General features: G+C 41.5%; 2 protein-coding genes across 15 annotated transcripts in view; one reads left to right on the top strand and one right to left on the bottom strand.

The window, feature by feature from the left end:
• LOC115587137 (alpha-1,3-mannosyl-glycoprotein 4-beta-N-acetylglucosaminyltransferase C) overlaps positions 1-5541 on the top strand; it is a 108064-nt gene extending 102523 nt beyond the window's left edge. For all 14 annotated transcript variants that reach the window (XM_030426787.1, XM_030426790.1, XM_030426783.1 and 11 more), the window contains one exon: positions 608-5541. In XM_030426787.1, coding sequence (XP_030282647.1) covers positions 608-1764 — 1157 coding nt within the window. In that variant the 3' untranslated portion in view covers positions 1765-5541. The remainder of the gene's footprint in view (positions 1-607) is intronic.
• Positions 5542-21580: 16039 nt separating this feature from the next.
• nts (neurotensin) lies at positions 21581-27773 on the bottom strand. Its single transcript, XM_030426391.1, has 4 exons — positions 27472-27773; positions 26220-26281; positions 23586-23786; positions 21581-22054 (listed from the first exon to the last, which is right to left on the bottom strand). The coding sequence occupies exons 1-4, from the start codon at positions 27530-27532 to the stop codon at positions 21911-21913; spliced, it is 468 nt and encodes a 155-aa protein (XP_030282251.1). The 5' UTR covers positions 27533-27773; the 3' UTR covers positions 21581-21910.

Genomic DNA, 27773 nt, shown 5'->3' with positions numbered 1-27773 from the left:
AAGATTTAGTCATCCAGTGGTTTTTACTTTTACCTAAAGTGAACACTAAGCTCCCCTGGTTGGTTTTACAAGTGTAATAAAAGTTTGGTCATAAATGTTTCAGAAATGTATTTTAAATAAATCTTATGGTCTTCTGATTTGTTAAATATTGCAGGGCTGACACCGTAGGCTTAGCTCAAGGTCCACTCATTAGCTTTTTTTTTTTTTAGAGCTTTCATGAACTACATTGCAAAGGTCTTCATTAGCAGACTTCATTTGAATTCAATGAATTGTCATCCATGAGATCTGTTAGACTTAGGTCAATTGATAACAAGTGGTTGTATAAGTAGGGTATCAGTTGGGTAAGACTGAGAGATGCAGTTGGAAGCAAGAAATGAGAAAAAGTGTGGAAGTGGACCTTGAGATTATTTTGTCTTTGATTATTATTTTTTTATTATTATTTTGTTCACTATTCCCAAGAGCTCAGGGGGACTTTATTTTCTTTAGGAACATTCGTTTAAATGAGTTTGAAAGTATTGCTCTTATCAAACCTACCACGGCATAGAATATACTGAAAATAATTTCTGTTTAGATTATAATAACATGAATTGCTCACTTTTATTCACAGAGTATCTCACCATCGGACTGTCATCAGTCAAAAGAAAAAGAGGAAACTACCTCCTGGAGACGATCAAATCCATCTTTGATCAGTCCAGTTACGAGGAACTCAAAGAGATTGTGGTTGTAGTCCACCTTGCAGACTTTGATCTGGTCTGGTGTGAGAACCTGGTGCAGGAGATCACCAGGAAGTTTGCTCACCACATCATAGCCGGACGCCTCCTGGTGATCCAGGCACCAGAGGAGTACTATCCATCTCTGGATGGGTTGAAACGGAACTATAACGACCCGGAGGATCGGGTCCGTTTCCGCTCTAAGCAGAATGTGGACTACGCTTTCCTCCTAAACTTCTGCACAAACCTCTCTCACTTCTACATGATGTTAGAGGACGATGTGCGCTGCTCCAGGAACTTCCTGACGGCGCTGAAGAAGGTGATCACCTCCAGAGAAGGTTCCTACTGGGTGATGTTGGAGTTCTCCAAGCTGGGCTACATTGGGAAGCTGTACCACTCCAAAGACCTGCCGCGTCTGGCTCATTTCCTCCTCATGTTCTACCAGGAAATGCCCTGCGACTGGCTCCTCATCCACTTCAGGGGCCTGCTGGCCCAGAAAGACGTGATCCGCTTCAAGCCCTCGCTGTTCCAGCACATGGGCTACTACTCTTCTTACAAAGGAGCGGAGAACAAGCTGAAGGACGACGACTTTGAGGAAGACTCCATAGACATTCCTGACAACCCTCCTGCCAGCCTTTACACCAACATTAACGTCTTTGAGAACTACGACGCCACAAAGGCTTACAGCTCTGTGGACGAATACTTTTGGGGCAAGCCTCCTGCTACCGGAGACTTCTTTGTTATAGTCTTTAATAAATCTACCAAAATTAGTAAAATTAAGATTGCTACCGGTTCTGATGACCGTCAGAATGACATTCTTCACCACGGAGCTCTGGAAGTAGGAGAAAAACTAGTCGGGACTAAAAAAGGGAAACAGTGTTCCTCTTATATCACATTAGGGGAGTTTAAAAATGGCAACATTGAGGTTCAAGATGTAGACCACAAAATTGCCTTTGACATTGAGTGTGTTCGCATTGTGGTGACAGCCAGTCAGAAAGAATGGCTCATTATTAGAAGTATAAGTTTATGGACTACACAACCCCCCAGCCAATGAGGACTAAAGACTCTTAGTAAGTCATAGAGGCAAAGGTTTTTATTATTATCATTATTTACTAATGTATGTATTTCCAGGTTTATTTATTCATTTTGTATGTATTTATTGATACTCATTTTGACTGCCAAATCAGTCTATAGTTTTTTATACCTGCAAGTTGTAACCTTAGAGGAGAATCATCCCAGTCATTCTTAAGGACTGTTCAACTGACCTCAGAGTATTCATGGACGTATGCTTTCATAAATGTTCCACAAGTCTTTATTTATTAGAGCTTTTCATAGCTTTCCTTAACATAGGGTTGGACAATAATTCAATATTATGTTTTACCACATGTAATTGATAATGTATTACATGATATATCACTTTGTGTCATTATTTTACAACATTCTCGTATCTAAGATGACGCTTACAATATTCCATATTTGTCCTAACGTCATCAAGTCCGATGAAAAGACCAAAACCAACAAAGAACTGATCCTAGCAACAAGTACGATATCTTATTCTCATACAGAATAGGTTGAATTTGAATAAAAAAAAAAACTGCCACCAAAACAATATGATTAAATTTCAGTAACAAGCTACATTCTTTGGTTTTGGAAAAAGGGTTATGATTTGGGTTAAATTAAGGTACATTACCTACTCCACATAATTTAAATTAACACACAGTCAACTTGTGTAAATCCTGTGCTTTTTTATACTACATCACCTGACTTCCTCCTTTGCTCCCATCATACTCACTGAGACCAGCAGAGCTTGTCGCCTACCAAACACTGAACGTAGTAAGTTGCTTGCACAGATGGCCTATACATCTGCTTTTCTGGTGAAGACGGGCTGCCTATTCCTCTACAACTCCATTGTCATCTCAAAACTACTAAAATCAGTGAGCATGGGTGACATTTACAGGGTGACATGTTACTTTATTACTTCCTCATAATTAACTGTACTTGATTTTGACCGAACCCTCAGACATGTTCCTGCTACATAATCAAAAAAGCACTAAATGTGTATTAATCTGCAGTTGAAAATAGTCCCCAAAAATGCTCTAGTCTGGTAAAAGCAACGATGGCTCATTTCGTTTTGCCTTTTCTGCAAAGCATTAAGAGATGGACCAACACATTCATGGTTTTGGCTTTTTTATGGGATTTGTAGAAAAACATATAGAATCAACCCACCCTTTTGTTTCACAAATTCAAGGAGGTTTTGTCGAGTGTAAAGCATAATTTATTCAATACATATCATATCACATTAATAGATAAATATCAGTATAATTAAATACTCAATAGGGACATTTCATATTGCCCAGCCCTGCCATCACAACATATTTTGAGGCTCTTCAGAAAGATGCTTCATGTGGAACAAGGACAAATGAATTTATTACAGTTGAACACTCTTGCTTTTCCAAATCCTGAGCAACTTATTAAATATTATAAGGGGAAAGGAATTGCTATGATTCTTTTTCAAAAATTGAAGCTATTGTGTCCTCAGAAATCTTTTTGTGATTGATATTGAGCCTGCACAAGTGTAGCCCTGGGATCCTCTGAGAAAGGCTCCATCTGGCCCTTTATTATTTTCCCCCATCAAAACCCTCCAGGAAGGTATCAGAGGTCATTGTTGCCTTGAATATTCATCATGTCGCACTTAAATTGTCCAGTGTTAAAAATTATTTCCCGGTTTAATCATCTCCTTCTTATTGTTTGAGGCAGGCGTGTGAGTGGACTGAGCACACTGTATGTCCCCATCAGGGCTGCTGACAGGAGAACAATGTTTGTTTTCACCCATCTTCTCCAAGAGCTGAGATTAGATTGCACAGTGAAGAATGGGCCAGGTCTGCTCTTAGGTCTCTTTTTTTTAACCACAGCACAATTTTCCCTCAGTAAATTGGTCTGTGTTTGCCTCACTCTCTACACCAGCAAAACAACATCTCCCCTGAAGCTATAGGATCTCAATTCGTTCTTTCCCCAATGTTGCGCTCTCACAACTCCAATGTTTCTGCTCCTACATGGTTGCCTCCCTGTGATCTTTGCTCTCCGATCATACAGTCTGCCGCTGCTTTGGGGAAACTTGCTTGGCTTTCCTTTGAAGATCCTTTTATAATTCCCCACCTTGCTTCATGTTGTTTTGCAGCGAACATTTGCAAGAATTAACGCCGCACATGTTAGCTCATCATCACGATGATGCTCAAAGCAATTCAGAGCCGTGCTTTGAAAACTAATCTTGTCATTTTCCATGTTTGTGTAATTATCATCTGTCAGTGAGCAATCGTCAGTGACAGATTGGTTTCTACACTGAAATGGCATAAAGAAATCACTCAACAATGCAATAAAGAGGTAAATGTTTACATAAAACTGATGTAGTTTGAAACATGAGGTGGAAGCAGATTGTCATTGTGCATTCTGCAACAGTTTCGTAAAGCTTTGTTCCGCTGTTGCGGTAGCCACCTGCCCCGTGTTTTCCCTCAAGGTCTTGTTCAGTGTCACAGATCGAGACCTTTCGCAGATTGGCTTGTAACGCCAACTCGCAATCCTTCCTCAGAAAATCCCCCATGTGCTATCTGAAATGAAATTAGAATGCCCACCACCTCACAATATGGCGTATTGTTTTTCCTCAGCATTTCCCTTGAAATGTCGCCATTCATTCTGGTGAATGATTCCGTGACCCGCATGGATCAGCTCCATGGAAGGGATCTCGTTTGAATGGATGATGCTCAGAAACACAATCTACATTGTGCTGTGCGTGTGGTATTCTTTATGACGCACAATATGGTGCCAACTCAGCCTAGTATTACCTGCTTATGAGCTATAAACACATGATGTCACCGCAGGGCAGTTAGATGTTTTACAAGTGTTATGGATGGCTTTGATACGCCTCATGCCCAAGTAGAGCAACCGTGTTGAGAGGCTGATATTTCTGGAGGAGAAATTGCTGTCTGATCTTTATTTGAAATAAGATGCCAGCCAAAACTAGCTGCACGCTGCAGATTTATGGACAGATTTACATCTTGGGGATAACAACAAAAGCTGCATAAATTCCTCAACTGGATGTCAGCAAACTGCTGCGCACAGCATTATTTTGCTATTGGCAGCATGTTTGGAAACCACAGTCCATAGCAGGGCCTTGAGCGAACAGTGTGTCCAGGATCAGTTGTACTGTACATTTCACTTAACACTGAAGGAAAAACTGTTCTTTCCTCCTAATGAGTACTTACAGCTCGTAAATGGCCATCTTCACTGTCCATTTGTCACCAATTAAACACTAACTGCATCAGCAGATCTCTGTGAGAAAAAAGGGCAGAGGTTTGTGAATCACTTGCAGGCAGGTAACTGCATAAGTCTGTTTAACTCTATTGGCTAAATCTCCAAGCAAGTGATGAATGTGAATAAAATGTGTGGATCCTGAGTTATTTGAAATGTGAGCTGTCTTCCAGTGGAGCATGTACAAAGTGCATGAACAAAAAGCATTTTCAGTGGATAAAACAACTTCTTTTGTACGTCAGGATCTATGAATTACTGTTCAGCTTCTGCTAAATTGTCCTGGGTTTGTACTGTAGAAGCCTACCGATACTACCTTACAACAGGTTTGGAGTTCACATGTGCTGTATATTGTTAAGTGGAGCGAGTGTGTTAAAGATGTTGTTTCCGTGTCTGTTTTATTTTCCATCGTTCTCTAAATGGTACTGTATTGTAAGATGACATATATTTTTTTACACGTATCATTTCAAATGTTGTATTGTATATATTGTATTTAAAAATTAAATCTGATTAAACGAATGAATGCCAACTTTGTGTTGCACTGACTACTGAGACAGAGCTGCGAGCCAGAGAGCTCAAGAGAGCACAGAATTTTGAGCGAGTGCCTGCAGTGTCATGGCTTGAATACCGGTTTGAATGCCTTGAGAAAAACAAAACATTATTTACATGGCCCTGAATCAAAAGTGTCGTCCCTGTTGTCTTTGCCTGAACATTTGTTTTGTTCAACAATTTATAGATAAAGCAGAAGATGGAGTGATCATGTACATTTTAAGTCTATAGGAGAAGAAGAAAAAAACATAACTGACATTTGCAGTTCCTTGAAACTTGCAGCGAGTGAGCCTGTTTGACTCAGATCTCGCCGTAGCCAAAAGCAAAAACTATACATTATTCATTTCAATATTCATGTGCTTTCTGCTTTTTTAAATGCATATTTAATGAAGGTGTGGGGATGGTGCTGGGAGGGATACTGTACTATTAAACGCTGCGTGCTCTCCGTGTATTCGTCGAAAGGGGTTGTACAATTTCTTCCATAAAGCACACTGGCAGACACCTGCAACATGATTGACAGCAAGAACGTCATTCTGGAAGAGCGTGGATGATAAAGCAGTTTATTCAATGCAAGTCACTGTTTTTATTTCCTGTGTAAAGGGACACACAGGGCGTTATTATGTGTGGTAAGTGCCAGCCTAACCTCCAGTGCCCGGAGTGTTTAACATCAAGAATCATGCCACTTCCTTGAGTGTCATTAATAAGTGAATGCACAGATATCATTCGAACATGTGCTGAACTCAGGGCAACTTACTCTTTAGAGTGATAGCAGTATCGCCAACATCCACAGAGGATGATTGTCCAAAGAAATTCACTATGAAAGTGTGACAAAATGGCTCCTTTTAATATCCAATCTTAACTCACAGACACCAAAATTCCTAGAGTTTCTAAAGAGTGTGTTTATGGTTGAACTATGAAGGAGGCACATTTTTAACTTTCTAAAATAAAACAGGACTCAGGTGAAGCCCATGGACAGATTCAAAGGCTGAACAGCAGCATCGTGCAGTCCTCTTCTTGCCAACATCTGTTTGCAGTTCGAGGGATGAATAATTTTGCATCAACATGATCACATGTTCTTTATCACTATAACCCTAACATCTGGTTTATTCATTCACAGATGTTTGTGGTGCATTGGAAAATTTTGACATACAGGCAAAAACAGCTAAAGAATTAGAAGTTTTATCCACAGGTGCCTCAACAATATGTGGCTTATAACCTTGTAGTCTGCTTATACTGTGTCCTACCGCATGTAACGCAAGCGAGCGTCAGCGGCAAAATCAGCTTGATTTTATTGTTTCCTAGTGGAGTTTCTGCGAGTGATTCAGCACTTCACTCAAGAAACAGATGTTTCATGAAGAGTTAACTATGCAAGATCGTCTCCTTTTACTATAAAGACCTAAAAAAAAAAGGTGGCTGGCATGAGGGAGATCGCCAGTGAATTGAAAGTTTCTGGTAAGAAAACAGGCAATCTCGATGTAATTACGAGTTAAGAAACATGTAAATATCACAGTTGAAAATGAAGTACAAAAATGCAAAAAACAGTGTAGGTGTATCTTTTTGTATGCATCCAAGCCAGAGTCAGAAATAAGTGAAAACATGAAACTATAAGGCAGCTCACACACTGCAGGGCTCCAACATCCAAATGATTAAACACTCTTAACTTATCGTAGTTGCACTTTACTGCATTGAATCATTTGGATATTTGATCCCTTCAGTGCGCAAGCCATCTTTTTGTTTTTATTTTTGCAAATAACATATACGTGGTTGCTTACATAGCATAACAGAATGCATATGTAGTGTGGACAGCGTCACTAACTTTCTGGAGCTTTCAAACATATCCAATGGTTTAACAAGCAGTAGTGTGGATGTTGTATTATAGATACGAGCGGCCTTGGTAGGTTTTGCAGGGTGTGGCTTGACTTGACCCAACTTGCTATTTGTAACAGATACTTTTCTATATTTCATTTACCTCTGCAGATGATATCATCTCAACGTTGGCAGGATTCCTAGCTGATTTTCATGTCATCACCCTTTCGTGCAGTATGGAAACAACACACAGGAGCTTTACTTTGGTAATGAGAAGCTGTGGCCTTTATATACTGACAAACTGTAACCTACGCTGTACATTTACTGGTAAACTGACAGCCTCACTTCTAACCTTTTTCCCTCTGCTCTGCTCGCCCCCTCTCACTCACTTGAAGACGACTTCTCTATGTGAACACTACCTTAACCCTTGTAGGGTTTTCAATTTTTAGTAAAAGAAAAATGATACGATTCATTATTTTTTCAACCTCAAACTCATTGGCCTTGGCTCATTTTCTGTGAAGAACATATATCAGAACTCATTTTCAATGACCACACTCTGTACACCCCCCCTACACATTTATATTACATACAGGGTGTTCAGGTGTGTGTGTGTGTGTGTGTGTGCGCATGTGTGTGAGTTTTGTGTTTCTGCCCCTGTCATTCCCGCACATTGTTTCAAAATTCAAGTAGCAACAACGTCTGAGCTCACATTTTCCACACATTTTACCCTCTCTCTTGCGGGAACCAATCTTCATATTCTCATACTCTATCCCAGCTGCAAATTGGGGGTGGGACACAATAAATATAGCTTTGCCAGTGTGGTTCCTTAGCACAACTGATCAAGATGGCCAAAAGATTCTCTGCTCAGAGGGCCTTACAATTAATTTGGGAAGACAGAGAAAATTTTGATGATGGTAGAGGAAGAGGTTTCAGAATGTGAGGATCACCTTTCTGACTATGACTTTGAAGAAGAGGATGAAATTGAGCATCAGCTAGTTACAAAACGAAGACCAGCCCCAGGACCAGCCCGTCAAAGAAAGGCAAGAATGTGGTATTTATGAGTACATTGTACAGGGATGGGAGAATCTGTGGTCAGGAGCATCAAAACCAGAGATCATCATGGATAATGATGTTACCAAAGGAGTCCTGGACAACACGGACAAGCTGGTGACTGCCTACAGCTGCAAAAGGAGAACCCAACACTGGCCAATGGTGATATTCTTTGACATACTGGAAATCTCTGCGTATAACGCCTTATTCATCTGGATGGCACTGAGGCCAGAGTGGAACAGAGGGAAGCTCCAGAGGAGAAGCCTCTTCTCGAGGAACTGGGAAAGGTACTGGTGAGACCTCAGATCCAGAGAAGACAACATGTTCCAAGAACCCCAGGCTCTGCAGCCATCCCGAGGAGGATTCAGGAGGAGAATGCTGGCTCCCCATCCACCCGACCCATAGAACCACTATCACCATCAGCTTGTGCAGTGTAAACTGACCTGAATGGGTTAAATTACTAATGAAGTTCAAATACATTCAAATCAATAGTTATGTAAAACTTTGCTTCATTTATACATGTAGTGTTTCTCAACTTCTTAAAGGCATTAATACTCATACTCCGCTCGGGCAGTCATCACCATGCTCTTTATTTACTTCTCTCCCTTTCCCAGTATACATCACGTACTCTGACGACATTATACATACACAACGTGAGTTGCCAGACACTACAATACATTTGTTGAATTTCTTCCATTCAAATCTTGATTATAACAGATTTTATTTTATTTTATTACATTTTACAAAAAACAAACCAAAAACGAGTAGCACTTTAATTCATAAAAGTGCTTTAACAAAGGTAAAGGGCAAATATTAACCATATATGCTGTATATATTGCTTGTAATTAAGATGAAGTAAACATCTGTTGAGTATTTGAACATAAAATTGTTTGATTGTGTTGAATTAAAGGCCAAAAAATGCAGCAGTTCCCAGACCCACGAACACTGGCTGAGTAACCAAAATACGAACACCACACAAGGGTTAAAGGAGCCATGCTACTCTCATAGCAGATGATGCCATTGTGTTTTGGGCTGCCCTTTTTCAAAATCTGTGTCGCATCAATACAAAAAATTGCAGTTGTCACTGGTGGAAGCGTGGTGATTTAAAAATGCAGGGTTTGTGCAGGATGTGTTGTGTTGCACAATGCTGATCATGGTGATAAATCTCTGTGGTCTTCAGTGCTGTCAAGTCGAGTACCATGCAGTGGTAAAACATCTCTTGATCATTCTGGACCAGGAACTGCTGGTTGATGACTTCAACAGCCTCAAATGTCAAACCCTATGAGAGCTCAGTTTAATTTGCGATACTCCCAAGAGTCAAGAATGAGGCTTCCTTATACAAATGAATAGGCCTGACAAACTGAGACGTTTAGTCATTATGCCATAAGACTGTCAAAAAGGCAGACGGCTGAATAGCAAGCAGCCTGGGGTTAAAAGTGCTTAATACTACCTCTACGTGCAAATAATTAGATGGAAACACACTGACAAGAATCACTCCCAATGATATTTCCATGACCCCAGCTCGTTGTTGACAGGCAAAATTGTGCACAATTTCAACATTTCACCAACAACTTCATTTTTAGCTGTCAAACGTCTCATTTGTTCTGAAAGGGTTCCATGAGGCTGAAGATTTAGTGAATTCTCTCCATCTACTAAGGAGCATTTCATCGGTTAATTGAACCGATTTGGCACTCACAGTCTTGTTTCCACTGCAAATTGGATGTCCGATAAATGGAATTTTCCATATTGCAGTCGACAAGAATGCTAATGAAATGAATGCAGAACAAACAAACAAAGACTTCATCCAAACGTTAGAAGTAAAACAGTAAGGATCTACGCTGAATCATGGTTATTAGAGTTTTATGACAGGTTTAAATCAAGCTACTTTTTATAATGGCGTCAAGTCTCAATTTGACACCTTCAGGTGTCATAGTACCAGCAGCATTTCAGAGACCTTGAGCATTTTGTCACAGTCATCCCCGCCTCTCTCCATCTCCTGTCCTTCAAAGTCAACCAGAACCAAATGGAAGGTAAGCGTACATGACGACTGGGTACCTGAGAAACCACAGCTAATGCACACTATGGAGGGGCCAGGGTAGCAAGTAAAAAACCAATATCCCACATAACAAGACCTGCGCTGTGCACAGCGGGAGACATGGGCCAATCAATTGCTGTGGTTGCCATGGTGCTGTCAGCACGTACCTACACGGGAGAGCAAACCCCACAAGATACCAGGCTGATACGGCTTGTGTGGATTTCCTCATTTGCCTTTTGATCTGCCCCGCTCTGGTGCCTCTGGGACTCTTCCTCTGTGGTGGGATTTTAATTCCACCTCACATTCACTATCCATCTATTAAGAAGCAGCAGCAGTGTACGCAGCAAATCAAAAGAACAATGACAACGGCCTGTTTGATTTTTTTTTTTGGCTGCCTCTTCTCTCAAGGTGCCGGTGTAATATGATTTCAAGCACACACCAGTGCAGCATCAAAGCGCTGTCAATAGCTTTTGATTAGTACATTTGGTGCTGTGTGTTTCATGGAGCATTTGCAAAGCAGGTCCACGTGAGCCAGGTGCACAGGCTGAGGCAGGGCTGAGCGTGGAAAGGTTGGGACATAAAAGACACACTGGAAAAGCTGAAAAGAAGTGCTATGAACAGCCAAATGGCTGCGCACAGGGATATAAAAGTATTGAAGTTGAAGTGACGCTGAAGTCAGGGAAACACGTAGCAGACGCAGGTGACGAATGTCTCATAATAACCTGCCGAGGAACTTGTGATTGTGTGTCTGCCGGTGATGGAGGAGCCCCTCAGTGTTCAGGTGCTCTCGGGTTGATGAGCAGCCAGTTACGGTGGATATCGAGAGGCCTCAGCACAGCCAGCGCCGCTGGGTATTGAACCAGTTTCATGATGGGCAAGGAAAAGGATGTATTCTTATCTGCCAAATCTGGGATGAAAATGGCTGAGGGTACAGCTGAAAGCGCATCAAGCGTTCAATCATCGTTTTGTTTCCAGGTGGGGCCAAATCAAAGCCATGTGGAGTAGAATCTGCAGAGCGGAGTTTTAAGCTGGTAAAAAGGGACGAGGTATGACTGTGTAGGTCGCAATTTTAATTACACGGGTTAAGCCACACTCTTATTGCATAGATGATCCTTTGCGGTGGTGCAGGCAACCCAAGAAATTCCTTTCATTTGCTGTCATGATGTTGAACATTAACAGTGAACCAGCCCAGCAGAACACTGTGTGCTTCTCTTTAACTACTCCCATGGCATTTACAGGGTCTTCATGAAGACTGGAGATAAAAGGAACAGTGCTGCAGGCGCTGCAGGAGCCAGCTCCTTCCTCAGAGTGTGTAGTCCCCACGGCGAATGAGGGTTTAATCGCTCCCAATTGCTTTGCCTCACAAAGGTGTGACCCCCTCCCCTCCCCTCCTCCTACTACCACCACCGTCATCCTCCCATCTGTCTCTCATTGTTGCCAGCGAACAAATCTTGCCGCAGGGAGATGTGCTGCCACTTCTCCTCAGTCCCTTCTTCCCCAAACCTCCGCATTCAGCTTTGTAATGCCTACATCCTACTGGGAAAGAGGGAAAGGAGTAATCAAAACAATTACCTAAGTCCTGCTTCGTTTCATAGGAGACTTGTCTTTTTTCATGTGAATCTTCAGCCAGAATGAAACAGGTTGTGTCTCGAGGCCTTTTTTCGTGGAACATCACAAAGACAGCAACTGTCACACAAGACAGTCAAAAGCTTCAGTGGCACGCTGGTTCTACCAGCAGGTTTATCACTTGGCTCTTTCAACAGGAGATCCACAACCAATTACCCAAAACAAAAAAACAAAAAAAACAGGAGCGAGGAGAAAATGTGTGAACCAGAAGCAGTCACCTTGATATTTTCACACAGGCGTCATCTCATCAAGAGCCCCATGGAATATATAGCAATCTGGATCCCTGCGAAGAAAACGAAGCAGCCACACTGCATATGTTTCACTACCGCTACCTCTAGGGATTGTTAACTATTTTCGAGTATAGAAACAGGACCATCTCACTGCCAAGCTTACCTCACAGTGAGTATCTTGATCTAAACAACTGAAAAGAGAAGCTACACAACGCCACGGAAGATCAACATATCCCTGACTTTGATGAGACAAAATGAGCTCCCCACGAGATATAATATGTTGCTCGCATGGCCCTCCCCACTGCCCACTGTTCATATCTATCCCCTTCAGTAACTCTCATACTCCCGGGCATGTCGTCCGAAATTGTAAAGGCCTTAATTAAAGATTAATGTCAGGGTTTCTTGCATGCGCTGCTTAGATAACTCATTTCCCAGGGCGCACTGCTAAAAATCGGCCAGGCTGGACACCAGATTTTTCAGCTTTCAGAACAAAAGCCCTCAGCTCTCTGGCCAACACGATCCTTTCAGCTGAAGGACAAGCAATAACAGCTCTGCTGCTTGCTTTGCAAAGCCACCACTGTGACTGGAAGGGGGGGGGGAGTCATTTTAATTATCACAGGCAGGCAAAGAGACACAATCAGCCAGTTGAAGGCCCGCTGCACCGACCATCCCTCCACCCCTCGCAACAATTACTGATGCTCGTCTTCTTCATGGAGCCTGTTTATAATGTCAGGGCATGCCACAGAGTGGGGGATCTGTCCATGGGAATCAGCCTCGCTTTATGTGCCTCTGCACACAATGGAGGTATAGATGCATGGTGTGTATGTACAGGCAGGGCCAATGAATCATGTTCATGCCTATGTGTTCATGTAAACATGTGTTTTGTCAGCACTTTCAAATTGATACAGATGAGATCTGACCAACTGGGGTGCAGTGCCAGCAGTACAGTAACAAGTCTTTGTTTCACAAAACACCAGATCCTTCTCCCAGCAACTCAAGGCTGTTTTGAATAACAGAGCTGACCCACAGTCACTGACACGCTAACCCCAGAGACATCAGCCTCCATGTCTATAATGGATATGATGAGCATCGCAGAGGGGTGAAGGACGATAGTGTTTGATAGTCTCAAAGGCTTGTTATTAAGCTCTCTCTCTACACCTCCACAAATCTAAAAGAGCCTTGCAAAAAAGGAACAACAAGCACACTCTGCAATATCCAGCAGGCTGTCCAGGCCAGTAGATTACAGATACATTACAGCTACTCTGGGGGGAAGATGTCTGATCATTGCTTAGTTTGCTTAATAACGCAGATGCAAAATGTCTGTATCATTGTAAGTGCTGCTCCTGAGTAGGCAAAATCTCTAGCCTGATATTTAGAGTGAATGGCACGTTCAGTCATTAATTCAATCTGGAGCCTTCTTGTTAGCTGTTTTCTGGGGAAGGGAGGATTGATTTTGCCTCGTTCAATAGTGTCTGACATGTTAGGTCGCTCTGACATCATTTCTAGTCAACACTGAAGCTGTATCATTCAGTGTATACTGTTAGCATAACGTATACCAACCTACGGGGAATGGCAAAAGCAATAACAAATGACCAGGTGCGGTGATGCAGGAAAATAAGAGACGAGGTGGAGCTGATGATTTCCACAGTGGCCAACCACTGATGTCCAGGATGCCTCAGAGGGCATTAGCACTGTTTAAGTATTGACAGTTACCAAAGAAACAAAGGAGACACTGTGTTTAATTAACTCAAGACAAATACCGAAAAAGATTTGTAAAAGACTATAACTGAAATTTAGCTCAGGTGGTTTATCCTTAAAGCCAATGATCATGGCCAGAATACCAACTAGCCAAAGTAACTGCCCCCCAGCAGAGCTCTGGGCAACCTGACAGCTCCAGGCCTACTGTGCATCAACTGGTTTGTTTTCATTTCATAAACAATTGTTTTTGAATAGGGCCAATTAAAGACAATGTCATCAAACATGACGAGGGCCCTACCTTCAAGGGGGCCAAGTTTTTTTTAAGGTCTTTTTATCTTTTTATTTACTCGCTTCTGTGGTGCTTGATTCTACATTAATGCCTGGTCAAATTACCTCACAGAAACCTCTGTGGTCACAAGCAAAAAATGTGCTGCTCCTAATCACAATCTGCAGCGGCTATTTTTGCTATAACAGGCAATCTTTTCTGTGATAACACACAAAATATTTAGATTAGTTTGGACAGGAGCCAACCTGACCCAGTCAATGATTAAGAACAGCAACCAAACTGAATGTTTCAAAGGACCCTCTGACAGCCCAGACTAAATGTTGGCTGTTCGTGTTTCTACAAACCACTGGTATATTTTTATTTTTGAAGAGAAGTCAGGGCATCTCCAGCTGTGTTAGTGGCGACAAAAGCAGGTATTTTATCTTTTCCATCTTTTCCTCAGCCTAACCTAACTAAGTGTTTTTGTGCCTAAACCTAACCAGCACACAAGCACAGCATCGTCATTACATTACATTGACCTATATGAATAAAAAAACTTAAACGTAATATATCCTTGGTTTGCTGGAAAGAACATTTCCAACATTTATCTGGACGATTGGGTTGAAGTCTGAAGATTTAAACATGTTTGTGCACAGATGTCGTTTAGAGATGTTGCTGTCGCTGACCCATCCCTTTGTTGATCCAGTCACCAGAGCAAAACCAACCTCTTTGAATCGCCCATTAGATCTCCAGTTTCGATGCTGATTCAAAGGTATGAAACTAGGGTATCATCTCAACTGAGCTGATAACATAGTTGTTTGTTAGGAGGGTGAATGCCGACTCTTTCAACAGCTGTCACAGAGTGTTCGTGTCATTTTGGAAGGAAAAATCCTTGAGTGAACTGAGTCTTAAGTCTGTTTTTTGTTGCAGTTTGTCTCTATCTGTTGTCTAATTCTTGTAACCAGGGGGCACTACTCACAAGTGATATTGACAGCCTTACCTGTGACAATAAATGACTGTGACACGGCTTGTCCCACCACAGCCATCGCTGAAGGCTTCGGTAATACTGCCCATATGTGAGCCCTAATTACTTTCTCAGCTGGCCCCTGCAACAAGGTCACACTTGTTATGCCACTGTCCCATCCACACAATCAGATTTCTCACAAAGGGAGCTAATCTCATTCCTTCACAAGCCATTATCTTGATCGGACTGGCTTTTTACGCAATTTGCAATGCTGTCCAGATGAGAGAACGACTTTCCCTTAGCCTGAGTGAAGACACTCATCAGCATCCCACTGAGAAGTTTCAAACTGTCAGCCAACATCCACCAACTCCAAATTGGAGTTAAATTGAAGAGGCGTCCGGCTGGAGAAAGGCCAAGACAAGCAGGCCCCGGCATCGCTGCAGCGGCAGATGTCGATGAAGGTTTTTAATGGAGTTGAATTAATTCATGCAGGGTGTAATTTGTGCTGGGGATGTGGGAGGCGTACTAAGCCTGAACTTTTTCAGGGTCACAAGTATTGCTATATTGATAGACATCTGCTGGGGCGGCCTGCAAATTCACAAAAACTGACAGATCTGCTCTGATGTCGAGATAGTGATGAATTGCAGTCCTCTGGTGTGAATCCTGTTGTGAAGCCAGAGATGTTGTCCTCACGTGTCTGGCCAATCCTCTGCACAAGGTAAAGCTCGAAAAGTAAATAACTGCATCTACAGTTCAAATAATTTTTTTCAAAAATAGATTGGTCCACTAATTGGAACTCCATGTTGACCTTATGTTCAAATATATTCAAAGGTCCAAACCCAGTTTGAGTTTACATTTTCATGCATTTAAGATTAGCCTTCAGAGGAGATACACATGTTATGATAAAATATTGGCATTTGTATGTTTCTCAGCCAATTATGTTTCCTCCAGTATTTACGAGCAGGTACTATCTCGACAAATCAAATCAGACTGAATTTTCATTTCATGGTCACGTTCACAATTCAGCAGTGACTGACATGTCTGTGCCGTTGAGGTGATTATGTTGAAACACCAGCTTGAACAGCTGTCTCTTGCTTGGCAGTACCCCCCACTTCCTGACAAGAAAAGTCAGATCATACATGTAATCTAAATGTGGATGCGTGTATGAAATGTATTGGGAAAATGTTGATATGACCAGTATGAAACCTACAAATTTGAAGTTATCCATGATTTGTAGAGACATTTTAGTCAGGTGACTAGGCTGGTAAATTGACATATAACAGCCCGATCAGCTCCCTCAACCACCTCTATAATCTTTCGGCTGTATTTACAAGCTGAACTGTGAAAAGACTACCATTGTAACCACTTTTGTGCCTGATACCATCACATGTGAGAGTCTGGAGCTCCATTTAAGCAGCTCGATGCTCTGGGCACAATCCAAAGCAAAGTTACTGTAGTTCTCTTTGACATTGAAACTTATCTGAGATAGCCTGAGGACTCCCACTGTCAGTTTTTTGAGCATGCTAGCTTACAGAATGTGATTCAAATGAACCAGATGTGGTAAGCACTGGGAGATAAACATTGCATTGTCTATCTAAATTAAGGTCATGACCAGTTTCCTGTGTTCTGACAGGGGAATAATATCCTGTCAGAACACAGGAAGATGGTTCAGATTAATTCTTGGTGGTGGAAACTAAACGTTTTTTCTCAGAAGGTGTTGTTGTTCTCTTGCCTGTGTTTACTCCTGTTAACCGAAGCCTTGATTACTGTTGTGCTGTACTACCACCTGCTGGTGTGTAGCCTACATGTGTCCACCTGACAACATGAGGAGCTGGACTAAGGGGTGAGGGGAAAAAGAGTTGGGTGAGGCTTCTCAAAAGACTATCCTCAATCCTCTCTAATATTTAACTTTTAGTATTGCACCACAGGGCAGAAGTTGTTCTCTTTTAACTCAACACACACCCTCATAAGTATTCAATACCACTCCAACATTTGCTGCTGTGGGAATCTGTTTTCCCAACTTTGATTCAGTTCTTTTTATTCTGGAGACATTGTGTAGGTTTTCATTGGCAGGTGAGAAAAGGCAAAATGACTTTGTTCAAAAGAAAACGATGTAACTCCCCGGATAGAGAATGAAACAGCACGATCACTTTCTGCTTTTGCAGCATTTCAGTGTGTGAAGGTAAGATTTTTAGGCTGTTCACCTGAAATGTTTAAAGACTTGAAAGCTTCTTGGGTTTTTCTAGTATCACTAAATTACTTGTGGTGCCTCTGGGTTGCTCACCATGGGCTCTTAAAAGAATATCTTGGAGCGTATAATCATCACTATTACAACTTTATATAATGTTATTCCACTGGGCTAACAAAATAACAGAATTTCCACAATTGCTTTTTGCTGCATGATGTTATGTGGAAGTGTAATGCACCCAAGAAAGTATCTCTGATGGCCTCCCTCGTGCTTGGGGGTCACTGAAAACTTGCAGAAACCGAACAGTACAGTGTTTTTGGACTTGCAGCTGCATTATACACAACTGAATTTGCTCAGTTAACAAACACACTTTGCCTCTATCGGATCAGCAAGAGACAAATTACTTAAAAGGCCTCAATCAGTCAGCTTGGCCTCAATCAAAGGCAAAGTAGAGACATCAGACAGCTACAAATTGCGTTGACCTTTTCACTGTCAGGGCCGTCAAAATGAAGATGTACTGGAGTTCTTTCAAATAGATTATTTAATTGTCTGTGTTGTGTTCCTTATCATAGTCACTGGCTACCTTTTGTAACCTGTCATTATTTACATATACAGTAACAGTACAGTGAAATAAGAATATACCATTGACACTGGACCACAGGAAAACACCAGAGTTCTCAGTGACTTATGTTAATTCAGTAGATTTTCTCTCCAACTGATTTCTTTTGATTCCATTTTTCGTCTCTTCCGTCTGATTTTACCTGTCTCTTTCAGTAAGTTGTTTTCCTGTCTGAAGGGACACTTTTACGTTTGAGACACTTTTCTGTCAGTCACACTGTAAATCAGGCCGCCGGACTAGTTAAACAACAGTGCCATCCGCTGCCTGTGATGGGCACATACACTGCTGGTGGTCACTGACGTGAGGGAAATGATAATGGAGGCTGTGTATTGTTTATTTTTTGTTTTTTCTTACCTTTATTTATGCAAAGTTTGCCCTTTTCCTGCTACACATGAACAATCTGACACATTCATAGTTCAAGTTGATTCGACTGAAGCTCACTGGAGCATTCACAGTACTTACAGGTTTGACTCAAAGGCACCTTAACAGTAATTGCTGAGGGAAAGCAGCTTTGCAGCTCAACTTTTACAACATCAACAAAAGTAGATAAAAAGCTGAAACAGTGATGGCTACATTTGATTCTGGGTCAGTCTGTTAAAAACGGGATTAAATGAGATAAAATTTGGCGTGCACCTCAGCATACACTCCACTTTCTCTTACTCCATATCTGAGGCCATTTATTCCTTATTTTCGGTTCAAGTTCAAGTTCAAGTTCAGGAGAAAATATAATAGATTTACTTGATTCAGTGCCTGGAGCAGGCCCTAAACTTATCACATTTTAGGGTTGATGCAGTGAGATCGGGTTTTGGTTTGCCTTTTATCTCTCTATGAGATTGCTGCTGTCACTCAAATACAAAGGAGGTCAATGTCATTTTCTTTTCTGGTGCCCAAAGAAACGAAAAATTACATTTGAAGATTTCATTGTAACCTTTAGTCTCGCTGACATATCTGGATTATTCACAGTAACTGAAACATTGTTTCTTGAGACGTATCAAACTTCAGCATGACCCAATAAAAATGTGTAATGGTAACTTTGGTGGCTAGAACAGCTGACATTGGGCCCTTAAAAAGCAAAGCAGAGCCCTAAGTGTCACTCTATTTCAGCATCTCTGTCTGCTCTTGTATTATGATTAAGTTGGTTCACCACTTCATTTAAAGTGCATTGTGCCCGATGCTTTCAATAGCATTAAAGACGTCTATGTATTGTGTTGCAGAGATGTCTACTGAAGTAGAATACTAACCAGCTATCCATGTGCCTGAAAACCTCAGTCCAAAGCTCCTGTGCATGCGGTGTAAACACCAACTAGCTGCTCTGCTAACCGAGCTAACTAGCTAAGAGTAACTACAGTCATAGAACAGAATGTAGCTAGTAGCAGTTAGCGGTTACTCTGGTGATAGGCTTGCATAATTGTGTGCAGTATGGATTCAACAGGCAGCCAGTTCTTATATATTGCACCTTTTGAATCAAAGATTAACATAACTTTTTACTTTACTTTTATTTTATTTTTCAACCTGTTTTAAACGTTAGGGTTCCTTGTGCATAGACTATTATGATTAATGCATAATGCTTGCTTAATTAATGGTTGTAAGCACACTGTGGCTGCGCTGAGTACAGATTTTTAAGGATAACTGAGTTAGTTTAATCACTTTTATATTTGGTTTTGAAGGGCTGATCACTGCATGAGTGAAATCTGCTGATTTAGCATTTAACATCTTGAGAACAAAATAAGTTATTTGTAGGCAATCCTGTGGCAGCAATCAGCTTGTTGAATGAGTGGGCTTCAGGGAAAGCTGAACACACGCGGATAGTATCAAAAAGGATGTATTATTTTAATTAAACATAGTCAAGTGTCTGCTGAGGGAAATGCTCTTAAATTCCAGCCAGACTAGCTCACTCACTCGGCGGCTTACAGTGCAAACTGGGCAGGTGCCAGTGTGAATTTGTCGAGTTAAACTACACATGTAGCAGAAGGCTTCTGGGAAATAGTATTCATGTTTTTCTTGCAGCTACAGTGTCTGGAGAAACAGAATGAGGCTGTTCAAAGCATGTTTCTCTGTGTGCTGTACTTGGTCCAGGCTCGCTGGCTGTCAGGGTTAAGAGCCAAGTTTCAAAGAGGGACACCAAAGCACTTTGATTTGGAGATGAAACTGCCATTTATAAAGGCCAAGACTCTCATTCGCTTCACTCACAGGCTGCTTTATCTGCTGAAGTCAAACAGCCTACGTGCCCTTTTTGAAAAATGTTCAACAGCGCACATACTAATGAGAGCATCCACTGACCTAATATGTTGAAGTTAAAGGGGCAGTGTGCTGAATTGTAACATCAGGAATCATTCAATTCCCAGACATGGCGAATGTATTGATAAAACCAATCAATCTGTTTTGCTTAATTTTATTCATTTGGCAGTAACATCTGCTGGTTTGACTCATGATATTTTTATGTGGCACGAAACAGTTTCTTCTTTCATTAAGAACAACTGTAGAACAGGGTGGCCGACACCAGCAGGCAACAATGTGACTCATGAGGACTGTACATAGGGAATTGGTAACAATGACACCAGTGTTCAGCAGAGACTACCAGGCAACTCCACTATAACCACTTATCATACCAAATTTAAAAAATTTGTTTCAAAGAGAGAAATTCATCGTCACTTTTTAGGAAACTAGATTTGACCGTTTCAGTTACAAAAGTATTTATTTTATAGATAAATGAGGACTTCTGTGTTGTGTGACATTTAGGCGAGACAGCTGTTGAGCAAGAGATGGCTTTTCAGACCACGGCTTCCTGTCAAACCTGATAGTTTAAGGGACTGTCAGGTCTGCAGCCATCTATGCGGCAACAAATCCAGGTATTTTGACGCGCCAGATTTTCCAGCCATATAACATAACCTTTTCTAAACCTATCCAAGTGTTTGTTTTGATCAAACAGGTTTGGGTCTGGTTAAGTCATGACATTTGACATGGTGCCTTTAAGTTTGGTTACTACCCTCTAGGACTTGCACAGGTTTGGACAGAAACTGCAGCTTGTTTGGTCTGCCGTCAGCCCAATAGTTTCTGGACTATTTTCAATACACATGTGGCACTGTAGCCAGTTTTTCTTGTAGCAGGATGGTTTGCGTCGTTCCTGCTCTGTCATAAGTACTGTACCCCTTTCACACTGGGCAAAAAAACCCCACTTTTATCTGGCTTTTGTCAGTGCGATGTCTCACTCCTTAGCAACTTCTGTTGTCAGCTCCAGAAAAAAGCACATGCGTCAAATTCAGATTTTTATTCTTAAGGCTTTTAAAAACATGTTTTTTATTGTGTTCTGGATGTTGCCTGATCTGCTGCTTTATGCTGGTTTCTGCTGTTGCCCAGTTTCCCAGTGCTCTGGTGATGACTAACATGACACACTGTGGAAAAAAGAAAAAAACACCTTCTGGCAATAAACCCACTTATATATGCTAATTGTGGTGTGAAAGTGATATTAGAGAAGCTGTTGGTTAACCAGTGTATAGAATCAGTTTGATGAGAGAAAAGATCACAGGTCACATCACACTGGTTTTGTATCATGAATCCTTTAATCGTATTTTGAAAGAAAATAGACTTAGTGTGCAGTGAGGAAATAGAGTAAATAAATATAGTTTCTTAGAGGCACACAATTTGCCCGATGCTCAGGGTTTTATTTCAGGACCTTTACTTAAGGAGCAGAATACAGGCAGGCCTCAATACTGGACGTACAATCGAAGGGTCTGACTGGATAAAAACGACGATGGGGAAAGTAAAAACATTGCAGCCACAAGAAGAGAGAAAAAAAACACGATCACATCTTCACAGAAAGTATATGGTCTGGTCCCCTGAAGCATCACCTCGGCCTCCAGGACGGCTGTCAGTAAATCGTACTCCGCTTCAAGATGTAAGGCCTCCGGGACTTGGTGGTGTGCTTCGCTTGCCTCTTCAGGATGTAGGGTGATTTCCGTTTCAGCGGACTGTCAACGTTCTCATCTAAATATTCTAGAGAGTTGTGCAGTAGCTGTTAGGGGAAAGGAGAGAGACAGCGGAAGGGGGGGGAGGTGAGTGTCACACAACTAGGAAATGGCAGGCAAACACATGTTTGTCGCAGAGCGGCGAGGTAATGCCGGTGTCACTGTGATTAAACGAGTGCTTCCATGCATGGCAAAACAGGTGCTAATCTGCAGTCCCTGTGTTAAGATGGGAAAAAAAGAGAGCGCGAGAGAGAGAAAGGCTGTTGTGGAGGGATCTGAGAGCAAAAGGAAGATGATGGAGTGGAGGGAGGAAGAGAAGGAGGAGGGGGTGTAATGAGGTGTGTTTATAGGGAGAGAGGATGGATGGGCTCTTGAGTGAGATTTAGAGTAAGCCTTCATGTATGCGCCCGTGTTTATGTGTGCATATGTGTTTTTGTTTTGTTTTTTCCAGATTTTATAATGGTCAGGGTGTGCTGTTATTGACTACACTGGCCTATTCTTAGTAAAAGGACAGTTTAATGATTCTGGCTCACTGTATTGAGCTAATTTGTGCTGTCTTTTACTGCCACATTTGAACCAGTAATTCCTTTGCTTCTAAAATCATTGTTTCAAAGAGGCTTCCTTCTGTTGCACTCTTGGCAGAATCTAGGCAAAGGCATTCTAGGCACATGTGACTGGGGCGCCTAAAGAGAGAGAGGAATGAACTGCCTCATTAAAATAATGTTGAGCACATTTTATTTACATGCATTTTCAACATTAAAATCTAAAAGAATCTGAAACTGTATATAATGAAGATACAAATATTGATATTTTTTATTTATCTATTGATTTTTTAAAACATACACAATTTAAGCAGTGCTGTTTGTTTAGGATTTACCAACTGCGTACACATACTGAAATATATTAATAAATTAGCTAAAGTACATACCCAACTAAATTAATAAGGATGACAAAGATGATGATGATGATGATGATGACGAGGATGAAAATGTGGCATTTAAGTCATTTTGATTGTTTACCAAAAATTAAGATGTGTATATAGGGGGGCCCTGAAAAAGGTCTGCCCACAGTAATGTGTCCATTTAATCTGGCCCTGTTCATACTGTTTACCTCTCATATCTGTTGCAAGGTACTTATTCAAATCAGTATGAGATATGCTCATAAATAAAGTCATGTTTTAACTGATTATACAACATGTAATCACCGATTTATCTATAAAATCCAAAACACTGTGGAGATTCGTTTGATCAAAGATGAAAACCTTTAATCTGCAGTTTAACACATCAACAATTGAAACCTCTGAGGTAATCAGAAAGACTGCTTCACTTATGATCCATTTTGCCTAGTGCCCTAGTGAGTTCTTCTGGCAGAATGACTGTGTATGTAGTGTGTCTAAAGGGTGTAGAGAAACTGATAAATCAGTTTTAATTAAAGAATAATTCAGATAAATGCAAATATACATGTCACAAATTTGACAAAAGACAGCTTTTTGACAGAGTGGGACTGGAGATCTTTGTATTGCAACAACAGTGTTTGTGTGTGTGTCTGTGGGTGCGTGCTTGTGTGTGTGTGTCTCACCCTCTCCTCCCGGCTCTGCAGCGCTCTGCAGATGTGTTGCAAGTTGTACAGCTCCTCCAGAAGCTGGAGGCTCCCCTCCCTCAGCTCGCTGTCCTCCTCCTCCTCGCTGCTCCACGACTCCTGCCGCAGGCCGTTTACCATCCTGCAGAGGTTGAGCAGCGACACGCGCCAGTAGGGGGCACTCTGCTTATTCTGTTTCATCTGCAAAAGGGGAAACATGGTTGGGGGGACAGTTATAAAAACATGAAGTTTCATACTGAATCAATCGGTTTCCATCAATTGAATAATATGATGTGTGTTAGTTCCGTTTTTTTCTATTTCAATTAGGAACACTGAATTTAATTTGAAAGTGCTGTGGTCTAAATGTGGTCAACAGTTTCATTTGCTGTGTTTTTATGTTTAAAGCCGAAAAAGCCTTTGCAGTTCGTTTTAAGAGGCTCTGAAGATGCTGCATGTGAGACCTGTACTTTACATTGCGAGCACTATTAAGACAGCACTTAAGATATATGTGTAGTATTTGTCAAATCCTCCCCGGCACCAGGCACCCTGAGTGATATTTCACTCACATCTAAACTCATCTTGCTGCAGCCTGTTGTGTTATGATCTAATTTGAGTGCTTTAGGAAAGCGGAGGGGCCCCTGCTGCGTGGGCTGGTGATCTCACACACATTGCCACAAAGGCCGCTTGGTGTCACTGAGGATGATGGAGAGATTCGGTGGTCGGGGGGAAATTGGCGGTTTTAAGTTATTGTGGTTGGCCAAGAGCCCTCCAAGACTCACTTTGCTCAGATCGTTTATGAGCAGGGGAGGAATAGAGTCTCATCTGGTGTCTTAAACCCTGGAGTCTCTCTCAATATGGGCCACAATTGTTTGCCGGGGGGGCATGTAATAAAGGGTGTAGAGACATCAGAAGAACAACACACCAGGGACCAAACAAAAGTAGCTACTGACATTTAGAAGTAATTCATGCATCGAAGATTTCAGTGGTTTTCATTGAGTTTTCAATAAGTGAGCAGAACCAGGGGTGGTTTTCATTTTGCTGAAAGGTCACTTGATACTATTTAATCAATAACTCATGGCCTGGGATGAAGAGATAATTCCAGGGGCCAATAATCTAATTATCCCCAGTTGACCTCAAAAGTTACCAGTTGTTTTTCCGCTCGCCGCCGTCTTGCCAGTTGAGAATCTCCAAATGCGAATGACACACTGGTAATGTGAGTTGTTCAAAAACTTTCTTTTTAGTAAACTCTGTGTACACAAACAATGTTCTCAATGCTCGTGTTCATGTGTAGAGACCCTGGTGATAATACGAGCAAAGTTTCATGTTGTGTCGAGCCTTCTTAGTGTTTTAAAAATAGCGGTTTTGATGCTAACATAGTATTTGCCCCTAGCACTTCACTGAAAATGATTTTGACCCGAAAACGAAAATATGGTCAATCTTAAAAGTGGCGCTTTCGTCGTAATTATGCTTTTAAACTAACGTTTGACTCGGATACATTCACAAAAAGACCCTAGGTTGCATTTTGGCGAGAGTTTGAGACTGTAGGTCAGGTAGGCCATCACGCCAAAGAGTTGGTAATGACACATTCTTACTTATTGGACCTCTAAGCCACCACTGCCAAATCAAAATTTCGAACATTTTTTTTAATTTTAACATTTATGTGAACGCTCAGAAACTTCCCTCTGCGTCCTTACTACAAGAAAATCATAATCACTGAAAGATCTCATTAAATCTCATTCATTTCAACAGTTTCCAGCTAAAGATGAAAAGAAGGGTCAATCCCACATCAGACTGATGGATGAACCCTGGCTGTGGTCCAATGCAGTCACATTCAATTGGGAAATAAGAGCCAGAGAGGAGATCTACCTCCTACATCTAATCAGATAAAAAGCATAACAGAAGCGGGTCAATCAATTAAGTGGTCGCTTTTAAGGACAAAAAAAAGATCATGTCTATTGTTGAGATTGAAAGCCACACATATCCTCGACGGTACTACACTTTCCAGACTCTTGAACACTCTCTATCAGTCATCCGACAAGTTATTATTACAATCATCACCCCTGAGCAAACTCCGAGCATCAGCAGCAATGAATCACATGGCTGATTTGTCACCGTCACAGGCGCCATGGTTATTTATCAGCGAGACCGAGAAAGAGAGAGAGAGGTGGAAGACGTGTCGTTATGATGCTGTCATGTCCATCTGAATCCTATTAGGCCTGGCCGATCCATCTCCTCGCACGTCTAGTCCCACTTTCACCAACTCGCGTCCCTTTCAGCTCTGCCTGGCCCTGAGCTCACACGACGAGATAAATGTGTTCAAAATCATAAAGATAACTTCCCCCCTGCTCTTATTTTCTTTTCATCTCAGAAGACATGCCCGTGGCTGTAGCAATAAGAATGTGCTGATTATATTTAATTTGCTCTGCACATCTGAACTGTGTTTTAAAAGAAAAAAAAAAATCAAAACAAGGCCAGTCCAAATGTAAGTTACATTTGGATCCAGATTTGGTGAAAGAACACCTGTTGGGTGGATGTGAAGGGTCACTGACTGGTCCAGGTGGGCTGCATTTTTTTTTTTTTGTTGTTGTGAACAGTGAGTTCCTGATGTCACAGGTGCAAAGATGGGCCCCGTACCTTAGAAGTGAAGATACTGCTGAGGAGCTCCTCTTCTAGCGCCCGCTGATCCTGGTCAACGTCTGTCAGTGAGAGGAGAGACAGGAATAGAACCTTTAACTAAATCTAATCAAGAGTTAAGTGAATCCTGCATCAGAAATGTCAGTCAGAGATGGAAGCAGACGATGCGCTGAGTCAAACTGCTGGATGTATCAACTGGCATTCAGTCCGTCTCATCTTCTTTATCGGCTGCAGTCGAGATGGCATTTACATCTCAAGCACTATTTGATGACAACCTCGGCCGAGACGCAACACAGCACACACATCTTCATTCTTATTTGATGGTAGACTTTTTTAAGTGCTCAACAGGTGACATATTACTGATTTACAGACCTCCCAGTATGTTCTGTCTTAAGAAGTGAAACAAAACACGAGTTGCCTAATAAAGCTTTGTTAATCCAACATGTTTTATAAGAATGTACAGATACATTGGCTCACTGGAACAAAAGCGACTTTGTTTTCTGATTCGTTGTGGGTCCGGACAAAGTTCAGTGAAGCCTTTGTGAATCCAAAGTAAATATGTAAAAATCGATTTAAAAGTTTCTAATAATTATTATGGATGACTTGGCTGTGATTTGTTTAGCGCTCACATTTTTCCGTTTGAGCGTTTTACATGTAAACGATGCATCTTTGCACTGGAACACTGAGGAAAACATGTTCTCAGGACACTAAGGCTGCGTCTGAAATCACTAACTACCTACTATATAGTGGACTGAATAGTGAGTTCGCCATTCTGTTTAGTAGCGCTGTCCAAATGTTTGGTGAGCTTTATTATACCCTATATAGTTGACTGAAAATATCCCACAATGCATTGTGAAATATAGTGTACAATGGATGGTCACTAACCAAGAATTATGTGCCATCATGGATTGACTGGAGGGGGGAAAAAGTGTGTCCAAAAGTAAAAGTTTTTAACCCAGAACCTCAAAAAATCTGACAACAATAATGTTATGAAGACACTTTGAAGTGCAAGTTCTTATTCTAAAATAAGGAATATTTCCATGATGAACAATATTTCATTTTAAGGTCAACACCTGCAACACCGTCACCACAATGATGCACCTGTTGCATAGAGGAAGTTACCTGAGAGGCGAATGGCTTGACTTGCATACTTAGTGTTAAGACATTTCTTCTATTTTGATACTTTGAATGACTCATACAATCATGATACTATGCATGAATGCAAGACCAGTGAATGCGCCCCGTTGCTTACCTGTGCAGAGTCCGCCACATGTGAAACAGAGGAGAAGCATACACGCCAACTGTGCCTGCATCTTGACGGGAAGTTGGACAAAAACAAAAACAAGGATCCAACACTGAAGAATTCACCTGAGGAGGTTTCTAGTCCATAAGGTTAAGGGTCAGACTCAGACAGCTAAAGAGGCTGGAGAAGGAATTCGTAGTGATGCTGCTGCTGCTTCCTCTTCTTCTTCTCTTCCAGCTCTGAACACTCTTTCCCTTCCTTGCAGTTTCCTGGTTGGTTGTGGAGTGCAGTGGGCACCATTCCCTCAGTTT

The sequence above is a fragment of the Sparus aurata genome, chromosome 8 (genome assembly GCF_900880675.1).
Source record: "Sparus aurata chromosome 8, fSpaAur1.1, whole genome shotgun sequence".
Classification (NCBI taxonomy): domain Eukaryota; kingdom Metazoa; phylum Chordata; class Actinopteri; order Spariformes; family Sparidae; genus Sparus; species Sparus aurata.
Note: the sequence above shows the minus strand (reverse complement) of the source record. Positions and strands in the feature narration are given on the sequence as shown.